At 47.9% G+C, this 19,114-nt stretch overlaps 2 protein-coding genes across 2 annotated transcripts in view; both read left to right on the top strand.

Annotated features, from left to right (window-relative positions):
- LOC309569822 (ribosomal protein S6 kinase 2 beta-like) overlaps positions 1 to 19,114 on the top strand; it is a gene marked incomplete at its 3' end in the record, with an annotated part of 195,203 nt that overhangs the window by 120,493 nt on the left and 55,596 nt on the right. Inside the window, exons 12-13 of the mRNA XM_082275825.1 lie at positions 6,100 to 6,433; positions 17,340 to 17,470. Of these exons, the coding sequence (XP_082131951.1) occupies positions 6,100 to 6,433; positions 17,340 to 17,470 (465 nt within the window). The remainder of the gene's footprint in view (positions 1 to 6,099; positions 6,434 to 17,339; positions 17,471 to 19,114) is intronic.
- Positions 1 to 19,114, top strand: part of LOC309569823 (ankyrin repeat and protein kinase domain-containing protein 1-like) — a gene marked incomplete at its 5' end in the record, with an annotated part of 76,093 nt that overhangs the window by 9,208 nt on the left and 47,771 nt on the right. The window contains 2 exons of the mRNA XM_082275826.1: positions 6,100 to 6,433; positions 17,340 to 17,470. Coding sequence (XP_082131952.1) covers positions 6,100 to 6,433; positions 17,340 to 17,470 — 465 coding nt within the window. The remainder of the gene's footprint in view (positions 1 to 6,099; positions 6,434 to 17,339; positions 17,471 to 19,114) is intronic.

A 19,114-nucleotide genomic window follows, 5' to 3' on the forward strand; every position in this document is an offset into this window, starting at 1 on the left:
ACAAAAAAAAGACCGGATGTGCGGGAAACTGTGTAAATTCACTAGGTGCGGGAAACTGCTTTCAATGCGTGGTGAGCAGGTGTCCTTAAATGAGTGAAATGGCCGCTCACCTCCAAAACACTCTGAGCCCCGGTTCACACTTCTGCGATGCGGGAAGGCTGCGAATCCGCAGCCTGTTCCCGCATCGCACACGCACCCCCGGCAGTTCACACTGCCATATGCGATACGCTGGGGGTGTCAATGTAATCTTAACGACACCCCCAGTTTGATCGCATATCGCAGTGCGATCGTGCAGTTCGCACAGGATCGGATCGCACAAGTGTGAACCGCTGTGCGATCCGATCCTGATGCGGCTGCCAAAAAGGGTCCCTGTGCGTGTTTGGTGCGGCTGCGGTGCGAATTTAGCCATACAAAGTGTATGGCTAAACTCGCGCCGCACAGCCGATCGCATGTAATGAAGGAGCAGTGCGCTCCGACATTACATGCGAATCCCGCACGCGCAGAAGTGTGAACCGGGGCTGAGTGTTTGTACCAATAGGTAACCGGGTCTCCAATATGGAAGTGAATGGTCCAGTGGTGGTCCCTTTAAGTCAGGCCAACATCAGACATCAAGGGAGGCAACGTCCTAAGTAGGGTTTGGAGCTCAAACCGTAGATAAATGGAGGACTTCATAGTGTAGTAGATTTAAAATAGCATTTTATTGTAAAGACATAACGTAATCTACTCAGATATTCATTCAGCATAAAACAGCATAAATGGTATCAGTAGCGTGGCAAGCGGTATAGCAGTAAAATGCAGAGACTTCCGGTCTCGGCCGCGGACCGGAAGTGATGTCAGACGGGAGAAGCCAGTTCTGGTAGAGCATCTATTGACGCCCCCCCCCCCCCCCCAAAAGGGCACGCTCTGTGATCGCTGTGTCCAACTGATCACAGATCGAGGTAAAGGGTCAATCACAGTGGCCCTTTACCATGTGATCAGCTGTGTCCAATCACAGCTGATCCCATGTGAACATATGCTGGTGATCGCCATTTTCTTTCCTCAGTGCTGTCAGTGAGGAAAGGAAAGCTGATAACCGGTGTTCTATCAGAAAACCCTACCCCATCAGATTTCCCTACCTACGTAATTTCCGGTGCAGGCTCGTCATGCACCAGCTGTAGCTGCGTCACACGTCCTACTGCGCATGTGCGGAATAGGTAGTGAATTTTGATAACATCGTAAGGGGGTGAGGCAAAAGTCCTGCTGCGCATGAGCACCAACGGATCGGGTAGCGGCATCTCTTATAACAAACATCCATCTGATCTCCATGGCATACACTGCGCCGAGCCGACAATGGGACAGTCCTATTCCCTACCCACAAGCGCATGCCCACTGTCTCATTGTCGGCTCGGCGCAGTGTGGGCCATGGAGATGGGAATGTCGGCTCGGCGCAGTGTGGGCCATTGAGATGGGAGTGTCGGCTCGGCGCAGTGTGGGCCATGGAGATGGGAGTGTCGGCTCGGCGCAGTGTGGGCCATGGAGATGGGAGTGTCGGCTCGGCGCAGTGTGGGCCATGGAGATGGGAGTGTCGGCTCGGCGCAGTGTGGGCCATGGAGATCGGAGTGTCGGGTCGGCGCCATGGAGATCGGAGTGTCGGGTCGGCGCAGTTTGGGCCATGGAGATCGGATGGATGTTTGTTATCAGAGATCCCGCTGCCCGACCCGTTGGTACGCATGCGCCTTCGCATGCACGCTAGCACTTTTGCCTGACCCTTACGATGTTATCAAAATGCCCTACCTATTCTGCGCATGCGTAGTAGGACTCGTGACGCTGCTACAGCTGATTCATGACGAAGCCACAGCTGATCCACAACCGGAAATGACGGAGGTATGGAATTCTGATAGGGTATGGTATTCTGACAGAACACCGGCTATCCTGTGACGGCAAACATTTACACTGATTATCAGTGCAGCTTATCGGGGCACATCAGTGAAGAAGAAATTCCTTTTTTTTTATTTGCAAAATTTTATTACAGAAACAAAGAAAAGGTTGTGTCTTTTTATTTTTTCGTCTTTTTTTTTTTTTTTTTTTTTTTGTTTTGTTAAATAAAAAACCCAGTGGTGAATAAATGCTACCAAAAGAAAGCTCTATCTTTTTTTTTTTTTTTTTAAAAAATGAAAAATTTCATATGGGTACAGCATTGCATGACCTCGCAAATGTCATTTAAAGTGCGACTGCGCTGAAATCTGAAAATAATCCTGGGCAGGTAAGGGGTAAAAGTGCCGGCAGGTAAGGGGTGACAGTGCCCAGTATTGAAGTGGGTAAAGAGATTGAAGGTCCTCACTTGTGACATTTCAATACAATTCTGATCGCGGCTGCTGGTGTGAATCGGCCCCAAATCGCAGGCAACGTTGTTACTATCCCAATGATAAAAAATGCTACCACAGAAAAATCTGCAGCTTCTCCCACGATCTACAGGCGACGTAATAGGTTGTAGTACGTAATACTAATAGGTAATACTAATAATAGGTTGTAATACGCCGTAATACCGCACCCAACCTAAGAAGTCCCATTACTTATCCAGGAACTTGACATATATGTAGCTTGGCTGTGCGCCTTTTGTGGGTATATTTGCCATGTCAGGCTAAAAAAGGGAAGTGAAATGATTGTGTTCCACCCGGGTTACTCAACAGGAAGATCATGATGAAGACATTTCTCCCCTTCGTGTGGTCATGTTTTTTTCTTGGCAGTTGCTTAACAGAGAACAGTGAACCATTAATATCAGTCCCTTCACCGTGACTTTTGAAATGAGCCCAGCCTATGTACTGACAGAAGCAGTAACAGTCACTTTACATTAAGGTCTTATTCACATATGTGGTGGATAGAAGGTAAAAACAGATGGTTGATTTGTGTTTTTACCACCCACCTGACCTACCGTCTGTTAAAATAAATAAATATATAGGCCCTTGAGAGAGGAGGAGTTGTAGGGATAAGATGGTGGAAAGTGGATGGGGAGGGTGAAGGTCCATGGTAAGATCATGAGCTGCTTTTGAATCGAATTGTAAGTTGACATTGACCGTATACAACCTTGTTATGGCTTAGGGAAAAATGGGCTTGACAATGAGGAGGTGTGCCCCGAAACACAGCCTAGTTACTGCACACAACCTGAAAGTAGGCAGGCAATCTACATTTTAAGAATAAATGTAACGTTTTTATTGTGGTAGGTCAGTTTTACTGCTTTTGTGGAATTTTCCAAAGAGTCAAGACCATGCTATTGTCATCCAAAGATTTACTGTATATTAGCGCTTCATTTCAATTACTGATACCCAGTTTTTCTGTAATTCTACTCCTGTAACAGTCCTTTTTTCAAAATTTTTTACCCTTGAAGAACCCTTTAAATATTCAGATTTCAGGGAACCTCTGCTAAAATAAATTCATTGGGGGTCATAAATTGGTGGCCATTAGGAAGATTGCACTCTTACATTTAGAATGTCACCCTTACATTGTAATCGGTGGGAAGAATTGCCCCCCTTACTTTGGCTAGAAAGCCACCTTTTACAGACATGGGGGGAAAAAATGTAATTTCTGCCACGTGGCTTTGGCTCCATGTAGACACCATCAGATGGGCGGTCAACCATAGGGATGCACCGAAATGAAATTCTTGGCCGAAGCCGAATAATAATGAAATGCTTGGCCGAAGGCCGAATACCGAACGCGGTGTTTCGCATTTTTTCCATTTATTTTGCCAATTTTTAGGGGGCACGCTGATGGGCAAAACAAAACATTTAAATCAGCGTTGCTCTTAACATAAAATATGCCCATTAACGTGCCCCTTAAAATAAAATATGCCCATCAGAGTGCCCTTTAGCATAAAATATGCTCATCAGAGTGCCCCTTAACAAAAATATGCTCATCAGCATGTCCCTTAGCATAAAATAAGGGGCATGCTGATGGCCACATTTTATGTCAAGGGAGCACTCTGTTGGGCACATTTTTTTTTTTTTTTTTAAGGGGCACTTTATAGGGCACTCTAATGTAATGAGCATGGCAAGTGGCAACAACATATGGCAGTCTGCACACTAATGCTTGTGCAGCTGCCAGCTACCGTATTCTTCTCCCCCAAATGTGCTCAGCTCCACATCACATACCTGAACTGCAGCCAGAGCCAAAAGCTGCGAACAGGGGGGGGGGGGGGGGGGCGTGGACCTAGTGTGAAGGAGCCGCAGTCAGGAGCAGGGGGCGGGACGTGCGCGTGACATCACACCCCCTACTCGCGGCCGGACAGGACACCGGCGGCGTGTGAGAAGGGAGCCGCGAGCCGCAATGAGGAAGGTGAACGGTCAGGGCGGAAGCTGACATTGTTCGGCTCAAAATTATTCGGCCTTTTGACTTATTCGGCCGAACGCCGAAAGTGCTATTTTCTCTATTTTCGGCCGAATAATGTTCGGCCGCCGAATATTCGGTGCATCCCTAGTCAACCATCCACAACTCAAGAAACCCCCTAGCAACCTCCTGGAACAGCCTTTTTTTTATGTTGAGTATCTTTAAGATTAACCTTCTGGCTCGGGGAACCCCTGCTAATAATTACTAAATCTACAGCTCTTGGCACATTATCATGATGGTTAGGGAGAAAAATTGCTCTATACCAGGGGTTTCCAAATGTTCAAAACAAAAGACTAGTTTATTGTCCTTCAAACGTTAGGGGGGCTGGACTGTGGCCAGTGGGAGTAGAGATTGTCCAGCTGTCACTGGGAGTAAACAGCGGGAGGGATAGTCCCCATCATTGGTGTCAGTGGGAGGGATGGTGCCCCATCTTTCTAGGGGGAGGAATAGTGCCCTATGATTAGTGTCGTGGGGGGAGTATTGCCCCTTCGTTGGTGTCGGTGGGGGGAGTAGTGCTCCTTCGTTGGTGTCGTGGGGGGGGGGGGGAGTAGTGCTGTAGTGCTCCTTCGTTGGTGTCAGTGGGGGGGGGGGAGTAGTGCCCCTTTGTTGGTGTTGGGGGGGGGGAGTAGTGCCCCTTTGTTGGTGTTGGGGGGGGGGGGAGTAGTGCCCCTTCGTTGGTGTTGTGGGGGGGAGTAGTGCCCCTTCATTGGTGTTGTGGGGGGGAGTAGTGCCCCTTCATTGGTGTCGTGGGGGGGGGAGTAGTGCCCCTTCATTGGTGTCGTGAGGGGGAGTAGTGCCCTTCGTTGGGGTCGGTGGGGGGGGGAGAGTAGTGCCCCTTCGTTGGTGGGGGGGGAGTAGTGCCCCTTCGTTGGTGGTGGGGGAGTAGTGCCCCTTTGTTGGTGTCGGTGGTGGGGGAGTAGTGCCCCTTCGTTGGTGTCGGTGGTGGGGGAGTAGTGCCCCTTCGTTTGTGTCGGTGGGGGGGGGAGTAGTGCCCCTTCGTTTGTGTCGGTGGGGGGGGGAGTAGTGCCCCTTCCTTTGTGTCGGTGGGGAGGGGGTAGTTCCCCTTCCTTTGTGTCGGTAGGGGGGAGTAGTGCCCCTTCGTTGGGGTCAGTGGGGGGGTAGTACCCCATTGTTGGTGGAGGGTAGTAGTGCCCCGTTGTTGGCGGGGTAATGCCCCTTTTGTTGGTGTCAGTGGGGGGGGGGTAGTGCCCCTTTGTTGGTGGGGGTGGTAGTGCCCCTTTGTTGGTGTCGGTGGGGGGAATAGTGTCTTAAGGGACAGATAAAAGCAAGCGAAGGACCACAGTTTAGAGGCCACTGCTGTATACATTTTTGGTCAGTGGGAGGAAGTCCCCCTTATATATAGTTAACCATGGTTAATTGTGTCTGTGGTTACTTATCTGAGAGTCAGAAACTGCTCCTTGATGAAGGAACCCTTAGCAACCTTTGGAGAAACTCTGGTTTGGAGAAACACCAATCAAGGAACATCTAGCACTTTCCAGTGGAACTTTAGGGTTCCACGAAACTCTGTTTGAAAATGGCTGCTTTTAAGTATTCAGTGTATGTATGTATGTATGTGTATATATATATATATATATATATATATATATATATATATATATATATATATATATATATATATATATAATTTTTTTTTTTTTTTTTTTAAATAAATTATGGGCAGTATTGTTTTGTGTTTTCATCAATTTATGGAGATGATACATTATACTATTTCTTTTCTAGTTTTAGTGCCGAGTTTTCCAGTCTTATGAAAGAAAAAGACATGATGATGAAAGCGAATTCAACATATGTTCTTCGCGTTCTCGCCATATATGAAAAGAAGGATAAAGGGCACATTGAGTATGGATTGGTAATGGAGTATATGCCACATGGTTCTCTCCACTCTCTTTTCAACAAATTTAATGAGAAGGAAACCCTCGTCCCATGGGCTCTGAGATTTCAGATACTTCACCAGGTGGCTCTAGCAATGAATTTTCTTCATGGTCTCGATCCTGCTATAATTCACCGAGATCTCAAGCCCCAGAATGTCCTGTTACGGAAGGATTTAGATGTACAGGTCAGTTGCATAGACTGTTAATTATATGTTGGAAATGTTTCGCCCCGCTCACCGGGGCTTGGTCACATAGTGGGGTGAAACATTAGGGGGCGTAGCTGGAGCAGCACTGGCAGAGGCCACATTCATCAACATACTAATGTACTGGGTTGGTGAGCGGCACCTTCTCTTCCCTTTGATAATGCTCTTCCACCTCTGAATAGTGCACTGACGCCAGCTCCCTTCATTGCAACAGGCGGGGGGCTCACTATGTCGGAGATGTTATCATGACCAATAGTAGAGCTGCACGATTCTGGCCAAAATGAGAATCACTATTTTTTTGCTTGGAATAAAGATCACGATTCTCTGTGTAACATCTTTTACATTATAAAAAAAATTGAGATAACTTTACGTTTTTTTTTTTTTTTTTTTTTTATTCATTTAAGTGTATTGCGTTTGAAAGACTGCTGCGCAAATACAGTGTGACCTAAAAATTTACAACAATCGCCATTTTATTCTGCAGGGTCTCTGCTAAAAAAAAAAAATATATAAATGTTTGGGGGTCCTAACTACTTTTCTAGGAATAATAACGGAATTTTTGTAAAATCTTACCTGTAAAATTCCTTTCTCTGAGTCCTCCGACAGTCGCCGCCTCTTCATATTCGTCACATATGGGGGTATTAGACTTTGCTCCGAAGGAGTAGCTAGGCAACAGAATATGTTAACATTAAAGCTTTTAACATATCCCACCCTCAAGGGGTGGTCCCCTCAGTCAATACCCTCCTACTTCCTGCAACCATATCTCAGTTTTAGTGGAATAGCAGTAGAGTACACAACCATACCCCAAAAGAGGGGCGGGGGCGGCGACTGTCGGAGGACTCAGAGAAAGGAATTTTACAGGTAAGATTTTACAAAAATTCCGTTTTCTCTTACGTCCTCCGACAGTCGCCGCCTCTTCATATTCGTCACATATGGGGACGTCCCAAAGCAGTGCAAACATGAGGGGTGGGAAACGCATCCGCGCCGAAAAGGCAACGCAGTCTCCGCATCAAAGAAAGGAACCTTACCAAAGGAAGGAAACCAGCTGGGCAACAGGAAAAAACAAGTGCTCAACAGGAGCAACAACCCAGGAAAAGACAAAAAACCAGGGGATACAAAACTTATCCCAACAGCCAGGAGTCCCTAACAAGGGACCCTAGGGAACAGCCGCACTAAGAACCTTGCGGCCAAAGGAAGCATCCGCCGATGCCTGAACATCTACTTTGTAGAATTTTGTGAAAGTGTGCACGGTCGACCAAGTCGCCGCCTTACACACCTGGGCTACAGAAGCCCCATGACGACAGGCCCAAGACGTACTCAAAGATCTAGTAGAGTGCGCCTTCACAGGCACAGGAGGAACCTTCCCCTGCAAGGCATAAGCCTGTTCAATGGTCTGTCTGATCCATTTGGCGATGGTAGAGGCCGAAGCCGCCATGCCCTTCCGAGGACCCTCTGGAAGAACAAACAAGGAGTCCGTCTTTCGAAAAGACTCAGTCGATTTAAGGTAAACCCTTATCGCCCGAACAACATCCAGAGAATGCAATCTCACCTCCTTTGGATGTTTAGGCTTCGCGCACAGCGAAGGTAAGACAATATCCTCATTAAGATGGAATTCCGAAACTCGTTTCGGAAGAAAAGAAGGATTAGGTCGCAAGACCACCTTATCCAAATGAATAACCAGGTACAGAGACTTGCAGGACAAAGCTGCCAGCTCCGACACTCTGCGAGCCGAAGTGATCGCCACCAAAAAGGCGACCTTTTTGGACAACATAGACAACGATATCTCCCTGATCTGTTCAAAAGGAGCACGTTGCAACACAGACAGAACGAGATTCAAGTCCCAAGGGGGCAAAGGATCCCTCCTAGGAGGAACCAGATGCCGCACACCCTGAACAAAAGTGCCAACCAAGGAGTTGGACGCCACGGGACGTTGAAACAGAACGGCCAGTGCAGACACCTGACCCTTTATCGTAGCCAGCGCCAAACGCTGATCTACACCCGTTTGAAGGAAAGACAGCACACGGGAAACCGAGTACGTGCGGGGTGAAAACCCCCTGGACTCACACCAGGCAAAATAGGCCTTCCAAGTACGGTAATAAACCTTCCCCGAGGAAGACTTCCTCGCGTTGATCAAAGTATGAACGACCTCTGGAGAGAGACCCTTCTCCTTCAGGACCTCGGTTTTAACAGCAAGGCCGTCAAAGCCAGCGACTGTAAAGCAGGATGGTATATCGGTCCTTGAGACAGTAGATCGTCTCGAAGAGGCAGACGCCACGGGGCGTCGACCGCCAGATTCACGAGGTCTGCGTACCAGGACCGGCGAGGCCAGTCCGGTGCCACAAGAATCACTGTGTTGCGTTCCGAGTGTAACCTGCGAAGGAACCTGGACAGCAACTGAATCGGTGGAAACGCGTACATCAGCCTGTACTGATGCCACGGGGCCACTAACGCGTCCGACGCGTCTGCCCGAGGATCGCGCGTCCTTGCCACGAACCTTCTCACCTTGTTGTTGAGACGAGACGCGAACAGGTCCACATCTGGAAGACCCCACTTCGCGCACAACATCTGGAAGACAGCCGGGTGGAGAGACCATTCCCCCTGATCCAGGGTCTGGCGACTCAGATAGTCCGCCTGCCAGTTCTCCACCCCCGGAATGTGAACCGCCGTTATCGCCGGGACATGAGTCTCGGCCCAAGACAGAATGTCGGCCACTTCCCGAGCCGCTCGGGCACTCCTGGTGCCCCCTTGGTGGTTGATGTAGGCCACCGCCGTGGCATTGTCCGTCTGAACCCGAACCGGGCAGCCCTGCAGCCGGTCCGTCCAGCGATGAAGACAGAGACTTATCGCACGCAATTCCAGAATGTTGATCGGAAGGGAAGACTCCCCCTCCGACCAAGTTCCCTGGGCGGACAGAACGCCCAGAACACCACCCCAGCCCGACAGGCTGGCATCCGTGGTGATCACCGTCCACGAGACAGGACGAAACGACTTGCCCCCGGACACCAACGGGGACTGGAGCCACCACAGAAGGTTTCTTCTGGTGCGATGACTCAACGAGATTTGAAGATCCAGAGATTGAGGTCGCCCGTCCCACCTGGACAGGATCTCCGCTTGGAGACCCCGCGTGTGAAACTGGGCGAAGGGAATCGCCTCGAAGGCCGAGACCATCAATCCCAGACATCTCATGCACATCCGCAGAGACGAGTGCGGAACGTCCCTGAGGGACCTGACTTCCTCCTGGAGAGTTCTGAGTTTGTCTTCCGGCAGGAAGACCTTCGCCTGCACCGAGTCCAGAATCATTCCCAGGTAGGGAAGACGAACCGACGGACTCAGTGTCGACTTTGGAAAATTTATCGTCCAACCAAACTCCTGCAGAGTTTGCATCGTGACAGACAGGTCCTTCTCCAGACCCTGGCTGGTCGCAGACCGAACCAGAATGTCGTCCAGATACCCCAGGACAGAAATGCCCTGGGCCCTCAATAACGCCAGAACCGGTGCGAGCACCTTGGTGAAGACCCGCGGAGCCGAGGCGAGACCAAAAGGCAACGCCACGAACTGGTAGTGATCCTCCGCAATGGCAAATCGAAGGAACCTCTGGTGACCCCCGAAAATGGGGATGTGAAGATACGCATCCTTCAAATCGATGGAGGCCATGAATTCCCCCGGAACCAGGGCAGCCACCAGCGACCGCAGGGATTCCATGCGGAACTTGCGAACCCGCACAGAGCGGTTCAGAGCCTTCAAGTCCAGAATTGGACGAACCTTGCCCTCCTTCCTGGGCACGGTGAACAGATTGGAATAAAACCCCCGAAATCTGTCCCGATGAGGCACCGGAACCACCACTCCCTGAGCCCTCAGGTCCCGCACCGCCAGGTGCAGGTCCCGCAAACGCTCTGGAGACAGCTGAAGATTTGAGGGAAAAAATCTGCTCTCCGGCCGAGAGAGAAAGTCGATCTTGTAACCAGATCGAACGATTTCCTGAACCCATCTGTCCCGCACACGGGCCAACCAGGGCTGAAGAAAACCGAGCAAGCGTCCCCCCACCCCAAAACTGGGTGAGGGCGCCCCTTCAGGCCGAACTGTTATGGGCTGCAGATCCGGATTGGCCGGACTTCTGTTTACCAGACCAGGGCTTCTTCTGAGAGCCTTGACCTTTGAACGGCTTGCCCTTGTAGTGCGGCCGAAAGGCACGAAAGGACCCCTGAGGGGGCCGAAAATTAGCATGCTTCTTCCCAGTAGCCCCCTTAGCCTTGGGGAAATGGGGCAAGAGAGTGCTCTTACCCCCGGTGATCCCCTTAATCAACACATCCAAGGACTCCCCAAAAAGGCGAGACCCATCATAAGGTAGATTGGCTAAGGTCTTACGTGAGGACTGGTCCACCGACCAACATTTTAACCAAACCAGGCGGCGAGACAACACCGCCACGCTGTGCACACGTGCAGCCAACGGAACTAGGTCCAAGTCCGCATCACACAGATACATGACACCCTGGTGGATTTGATCCACCATATCCAGGGTCGCCGGCGAGGCCGATTCGGCCACTAGGACACGCCTAAGCATCTGCGTCCAACTTGCGATCACCTGAGCCGCCATGAGAGAAGCAAACAGAGCCTTAAGCATAGAACCCGTAACAGAATAAGTATGACGGGCAAGAGACTCTAATCTCCTATCCGTGGCATCACGGAACACAGGGGAATCCTCTGCAGGAATCGCAGTGGATTTGTTTAAAACCGCAATTGCGTGATCCACTGGGGGAGGCACACACCACCTTTCATCAGTGGAAGGCGAGAAAGGATAACGCAGCCTGAATCTACTTGGTACAGCAAAAGGTTTGCGCAGATTGCGCCATTGTTCCTTAACAGCGCGCTGAAAATCATCATTGCAGGGAAAAACCTGCGGCGTCCTGCGTTTTCTCTGCGTCCCATAAGCCGCCAAGGCGGCGGGAGGACACACTTCATCCTGCAAACGCAGCGTTTGCTTTATGGAAGCAATCAACTCATCCATGATTGCAAGCTCTTCAGGCGAGCCAGGGGGAGAGTTATCAACCCCCTCAACTTCAGCCTCCACCTCGGACCCCACTAGATCTAGAGAGGAGCGGGACCCCGATAAGGAGGCCCCCGCCAGAACAGCCCCATCACCTTCACCCTCAGAATCAGAGGAAAGAGCAACTCTGGGCCTTTTAGTAGATTGAGCAGCCACCAGCATCTGTACCTGAGCAGCAAGGCCAGCCACAATAGTGGCTAAATCCCCCCCTGGGGGGGAAACAGTGGTCCCCTGGCTTTCCACCAAGGCGGTAGGAAATTTGCCCTCCTGAGAATCCATTGCCCCTGTAATGCCAGGCAATAAAGGGTTAACTGCCCCTTTCAAGCAAGTGCGGCAAGCGCAGCCCACCGCACCACACTCAAGCACAATGAGACCCCCACAGGGAATATGCAAACTGAACACAGGCAATGGATAGCAAGAACAGAAGGATAAAACCTGAGGAGACCCTCGCCGCTGCTGCTGCCTCGATCGGTGTTCCTGGAAAGAGGAAGTGATGCTGCCAGGGCGCTCTATGAAAGCCTATGGAGGCTACAAGAAAATGGCCGCCATGCATGTAAAACATGCGGCCGGAGCGAGTGTAGGCAAAATGGCGCCGAAACCGCCGCTCCACAGTGCAGTAAAGCACACATGACATCCCAGTATCAGAATACATGTCAGATCGCCGCAGCGATCGCTGTATATGCCCAAACATGCCAAAAAAACATGCCCCACAGCACACAGCTTCACACACTGACCAGGCTGACACACACAGTGTCACACAGCTCCCCCCCCCCCCCCCCTTGAAGCCCACAGCATGCAGCCGAGAGATAGGGAGACAAGCAGTGTGAATAGAGGCAGGTTACACAGTCCCAGACTGACACCCCCCCCAGACAGACAGGTCCCCACATAGATACACTTACCTCACAATGGCGTGGGGGACCCGCACAGGCGAACAAGCCGCTGCACATGAGGCAGGGAGAGTCGCATTCAAGACGCACAAAATGGGGGTTAAGAAACCGCACAGCGTCCAGTGAGGTAGCCACCTCACCAATCATCCCTGCACCGAACAGGGATGGGTCGTTCACTGTGCCAGGAGCGTTACCTGGCTGAACGCTCGATGGCAGACTGGGAAGCCACTGACCCACGACCTGCGACCAGGGGGGTCAGCCCGAGACCCAGTCCGCATGATCCTCTTCATCAGAAGAACTAACTAACGCTGACAAAAATAACAGCTAAGTAAAGGTAGAGAGAAAACTCAAACAAAATTTCAAAAAGAAGAAAGAGTCTGGGGCAGAAAGCCCCAGCACAGAGAGAGCCAGCCACTCCTGACAAGCTAGACATTAAAACTGAGATATGGTTGCAGGAAGTAGGAGGGTATTGACTGAGGGGACCACCCCTTGAGGGTGGGATATGTTAAAAGCTTTAATGTTAACATATTCTGTTGCCTAGCTACTCCTTCGGAGCAAAGTCTAATACCCCCATATGTGACGAATATGAAGAGGCGGCGACTGTCGGAGGACGTAAGAGAAAAACTGATTTAACTTGCAAGCAACAAGTGTAGGAAAAAGGTTTAGTCTTTAAGAGGTTAAACTTCCTTCCTCCGGCAGAGGGAAAGAAAAGATACATTGTAATCATTTGTGTTTACAGTTCAGTGGGAGACTAATGCTGATAGGCTTTTGCGGGAGGCTTTTTTTTTTTTTTGACAGCTGCTCCCTCATAGTATGTAAAGAATCGAGCAAGTGTCATGTTAAGATTGTCAGGGGGAGTGAATCGCAATCTCGATTCTGTTACGATTAATCGTGCAGCTCTAATCAATAAACAAACAAAATTTGTGAATGCGGTGAAAACAAGGATTGCTTCCACCCCTCTTCACAATTCGAGGGTGATCAGATATAGGCACCAAGGATACACTGTGATGACTGAGTGGTGGTGAAAAAATGCAAATAATTTATTAAGGCACTTATGCCTGGTGAATGAACTGTGAACATGCATGGACACAATACATGGTTAAAACATTAAAAACATGTACATACAGTAGATTGCATCAACCGAGACCATAATTTGAAAAATATGCAGGGGTGGTTCAAAAGCTGATCAGGGATAGTGGGCCCAACCCATAAATGGAGATATACAATGCCTGCAGAGTTCTTGGATGTAATCACAGATATGCCTGTGTGGAAAAAAGTAGTTGGAAAACGTGTAAACACTGTAGAAAAAACCTGCAGGAAAAAGAAGGTTGAGAGGAAAGTCCACTTGAGCAATTCCAATCCTGATTGAAGGGGTTGGGATAGTGCAGTAATTAATGCTGTAAGGGGATTTTCCGAAGTGGATGATACGGGCACCAATAAAAGATACTGTCCCTGAAAATGTGAACCGGCCAAAAAGCAGGTGCGGTTTCCTCCTGTAGATATCGTGAGCACTATTAAAGGAGTTACAAGCTATCCGCTCAGTAATTGCATGTCATGCCCCAGTGATGGCGGGGAAAGAAAGCGGTTAGGTCCTCCGTGCCGATTGAAGAAGGGGATGTGCACCATGCTATAAGTGGACCAATTAGAGAAAGTTCATACCTCCGTGTGTAGGACAGTAAACCCCGGCGGCTCGTGCGGACTGCTAGCGGCGTTGTCCCATCAATGCTTGCTCCAGCCTCGTTTCCAAGTAGTGACGAACGGGTCCGAGATGGCCGGCCCTACGTCACATCCGGTAGTGGCGAGCAGCGGAATCGGGGGAGCCGTGACTGAGCCAATGCTGCAGGGGTCGCATAAACACTCCCAAGGAGGTGGGTCCGGGTGGTGCAATCCAACTGGTGAAGCCTTCTGACGCGTATCACCGACCTTACGTCGGTTTCATCGGAGCTGATTGATGGGGGGTCATGGGTTCCTTTATATAATAGATTGATAATTGACTGATCAGACACAGATGTGTACAATCAGACAAAAATTATTGAGATGTATAAACATTGTTTGGCCACCAGATGTCAGTGTGCCAATTGTATACTACAAAGGAAACCATACGACTCCCCCTAACGTTACGTGTACAAATTACATCTCACTGGCTGCTAATACTGAACCACCGTCACTCAATATACCGCTCATTGAAAAAAAGGGGGGTAAACAAGAGCTATCTGATGTAGTAAAGTACAGCTGCTCATATAGATGTGAACAATTGTAATTAAAAATTAAGGGTCTCTAAGAAGAGAACACAGGGATGCAAACAACAAAACATCATATAAAATGTGCAAATAGAATCAAACTGGAAGACTAAAGAACCATAAAGATACAGTGCTGATTTGTGACACATAGTCAATGGAGAAAGATGCTGAGTTATAAATTCAGCAATAAATTTTGTTGTGTAGACCATATCCACAGGTAACCCTAATATCATGTTAGGGAAATTCCATGGAATACATACACACACTAACCCAGGGCTTGACAAATTTGCCTGAAATCTAGGAGCCAGTTTTTTTTTTTTTTTAAACTAACAACCAAACTTTATTTAATAAAACGGATACTAAATTTACAAATAAATACGACTAGAACCCCACTCTCCTCTATATCGCAATTGGATGAAAACAGACTGTCTGTCTCTTTCCATCCGATGCCATCTGATCCGATCCACAGGATGGATAGAAAATAGAACCACCATCCGTCTGTTTTTGGCGGACAGGATCAGATGGCGGCAGATTACCGCTCCATAGAGGAGAATGAAGGGTCCGATCAGGTCTGCCTGAAAAACTGACAGGCGGACCTGATCAGACAGCCCGTGTGAAAGTGGCCTTCGGCTGTGGCACGGCGATGAGGAAAAAAAAAATATATATATATATTTTTTTTTTTTTAATAATAATTGGAAAAAAAAAAAAGAATTTTTTTTTTTTTTAATAATTTAAAAAAAAAAGAAAAAATTATTATTTATTTTTTTTACATTTAAAAAATAAATTCATAATAATAACCACACTCCCTGTCCACTTACCTTTTAAGCAAAGGTAACTGGACAGAGAGATGAAGCCTTAAAAAACTTCCTTCTCCTCTCCTGTTTGGAAGGAGATGGAAAGGCATTGAAAACATGCATTACTCCCGGCCACCACAAGAGGGCGCCAGTTCCCCTAGCCTCATCTCACAGAAGAAGGCCGAAAAGCCGGGGCCTCAATTTTTGGACGTTGCGGAAGTCCGTGCACTCGAGGAGAAGGTGGGGGCGCAAAAGGGACAGGACACCTCATGCAGGGCACCCCAGGCGCCAGGTCGCTAATTCTAGTCGCAAATGCGACCTGGCGCCCGGGTTTGTCGAGCCCTGCACTAACCCCAGATAATGGTCCAAGGGGAAGTATCACCTACGATAATGGCCCGAAAATGAGCAAAACAAGCCGCAAAGAGAAGACCAGCTTTCGGAACACTATGGATACATATGATGCCCTGACATAATGGATGTCCATACTGGCTACAATAGCCAAATAAAACTGAACAGGGCTGTTGCTCCGTATGATGGGATGCTGTTTACACAGGCCACTGGGCCTTAGGCCTCCCATAAATGGAGTGTAATGCCTCGTACACACCGACAGATAATCGGACGACTTATCGTTCGCTTTTTGTTGCATGATACTAGTATCGAATTCAACAATGCGTACCAAACGTATGATTTTTTTTTTTTTTTTAAACAATTCTGGAAAAGCTTCCTGGTTGCGTAGCCACGGATCGGATAGTGAAAAACAAAAACAATGGCAGCCAGGCTTTTTCAGGGTTATTTTAGTGTTTCTGATCATGCAGGGTCTTTGTCTATCGATTTTTAGCGGAGGCATCCTGTAATGATTAAATGATTGTCGTTCGCTAGGCTATCATACGACAAAAGTTTTCGTGTTTGTCCCTTTGGATTTTGTTGGACGAAATGTCGTGATTGGCTGTCGAAAGCTGTGTACGAAGGATCAGATTATCGTGCGTTCAATTCATTGGTGTCCTGTAGCTGGCTTTGACCTCAGAACTATCTATACGGCTTAGATTTGGAGGTCAATTAGCCATAAGTCAAGGAAGCCATAGCCATTTGTAGAGGAACCCTAGGGTTCTTTTCAACCCTGGTTGAGAATCCTAGAATTTTTAGGACCTCCCATTTTTTTTTTTTTTTTTTTTTTTAAAGGTGTTTTTTTGGTAAAATGTAGTTAAGTTCTTGAATTCACGTCTACTAAGCTGCTTTTTATGCTCTGCTCTCTGCTTGCCCTGACCTAAGCTTCAGCTACAACCTTCTGCCTCCTGTGCCTTGCTCTTGTGTTAACATCTAACCATTGGGTACTCCCAACATCGACCTTTGGCTTCACTCGATTTATTTGTCTTTTGATTTCTTGGCAGCTTATCTGACTGGGTAGGTTATTCCTTGGATTGACTTTAAGGCTTTCATGCTTTCCTCTCTGGCACCTTCCCCTCTGCAGACGCTTCTCTGTTTAATCCTTGTTGGGGTACAGTCACTCCGTTCAGGTTAGTAAACCTCTGAATGAAAACCAGTCCCTTGTAATTATGTTCAGAATATCTTCCTGTATGCTTGGACCTTGTTAGCCCATTTTTTTCTTGTCTCTACTTCTTGTGCACTCTTCATAACTAATCTTCTCGGACTTCTCACTGATCATAACTAATCTTCTCGGACTTCTCACTGATCATAACTACTGTATTTTCTGGCGTATAAGACTACTTTTGAACCTCAAAAAAATCCCCCAATAATGGGAGGTCATCTTATACGCTGAGTATAATATCTCCAAGGTAACCTAAGTATAAGTATTACCGGTAGATCATGTAATAGGGGGGGTCGTCTTATACGCCCAGTCGTCTTATACGCCGGAAAATACGGTAATCTTCTCAGACTTTCTAAAACCTAATTCCATTCTAATTTTAGCTAACAGATTTTGGCCTTGCCAGAAATGAAACTTCTGCTTCCATTGATATGGCGGGGACAGTTTCCTACATGCCTCCGGAGTCTTTTAAATGCCCTGAATACAAGCCAACTAAAGAGTTTGATGTATACAGGTAAGTTTTTTTTGTAAAGAATTATACTAAACCAGGTTGTGCTTCTAGATGTAAGGACACATAATGCAGGTTCTTGTTGGTGAAGCTAGCAGAAGATCCGGTCTTAAAAAAAAAAAAAAAAAAGAAAAAAAAAAAAAAAACGAAAGTATTTGTGTTTTAGACAATTTTTCCAATGACGTTACACTTGCATGTCTATACACAGTTACACACAGTAACACGCTTTAAGGCCTCATTGTTTTGTCACGTTTTTGGGGTTTGTGTTGGATATGGGCAAAGAGAGATCACACAAATACTTAAAAGTATAACATTTATTAAAAGTAATGACAAAGATAAAGAAAATATAACAAGAATACCTAACTAAAGTTGCTTGTTTCCATGGAGTCCCCCTTTAAAGAGGTTGTAAACCCACATATTTTTTTATTTTTTTTCACCCTGAAAGAGAAACACATAATGAGCTAGTATGCATCGCATACTAGCTCATTATGAAATCCTTACCTTAGAACGAGCCCCCGCCGTGCCGCCTGCTTACCTCTGTCCAGTCGCCCATCTTCCGGGATCAGGGCATCCGGCCCTCTGATTTGCCGGAGCCGTGGTGACGTCACTCCCTGCCGACGGTCACGGCACGGGGCTCTGAAGGAACGGCTGCATGTAAGGTAAATATCTCCTAAACGGTACATGTTTAGGAGATATTTACAGTACCTATAGGTAAGTCTTATCATAGGCTTACCTATAGGTACAACTTGCAGAGAAGGGTTTACTTCCTCTTTAAGGCGTAGACAGGTAATCAAACCAGATGCTTGCATGTTGCATTATGCTGCTCTGGAGATGGGACTAACTTTTATCAGCTTGGGCAGTGGTATTTAGATTTGTGTAAAAGGAATATACCACCCCCAAGCTAACTCCCTTTGCAATATGACCCCTCAAGGACTTGACCAGTTAAAGTGGAGTTCCACCCATTTTTGGAACTTTAGATCTATGTAATGCCCTTTAAAATGGCTTTTACCATTGGAAACATTTTTTTTTTGCTAGTAAATACCTTAATTTCTGCTTTATTCCTCCTCACTTCCGGGTCCGATCGGCGATGACGTCATTCGGCGATTCGCAGTGTCTGCTGGGATGTATTCTATTCCAGAAATCTTGCAGTAGCTGAGCTATACTGAGCCGTGCCTGCCCCGCCTCCGCCCCGCCTCCTCTCATTGAGTTGTATTGTATGCAATGTATTAAGGCTGTTCTCTGGCCTGCCTCCACCCCGCCTCCTCTCATTGAGTTGTATTGTATGCAATGTATTAAGGCTGTTCTCTGCCCCACCTCCACCCCGCCTCCTCTCATTGAGTTGTATTGTATGCAATGTATTAAGGCTGTTCTCTGCCCCGCCTCCACCCCGCCTCCTCTCATTGAGTTGTATTGTATGCAATACAACTCAATGAGAGGAGGCGGGGCAGAGAACGGCCTTAATACATTCATACAATACAACTCAATGAGAGGAGGCGGGGCAGAGAACGGTCTTAATACATTCATACAATACAACTCAATGAGAGGAGGCGGGGCAGGCACGGCTCGGTACAGCTCAGCTACTGCGAGATTTCTGGAATAGAATACATCCCAGCAGACACTGCGAATCGCCGAATGACGTCATCGCCGATC

Source organism: Pelophylax lessonae (assembly GCF_965119305.1).
Source record: "Pelophylax lessonae genome assembly, chromosome: 13".
NCBI classification, from domain to species: domain Eukaryota; kingdom Metazoa; phylum Chordata; class Amphibia; order Anura; family Ranidae; genus Pelophylax; species Pelophylax lessonae.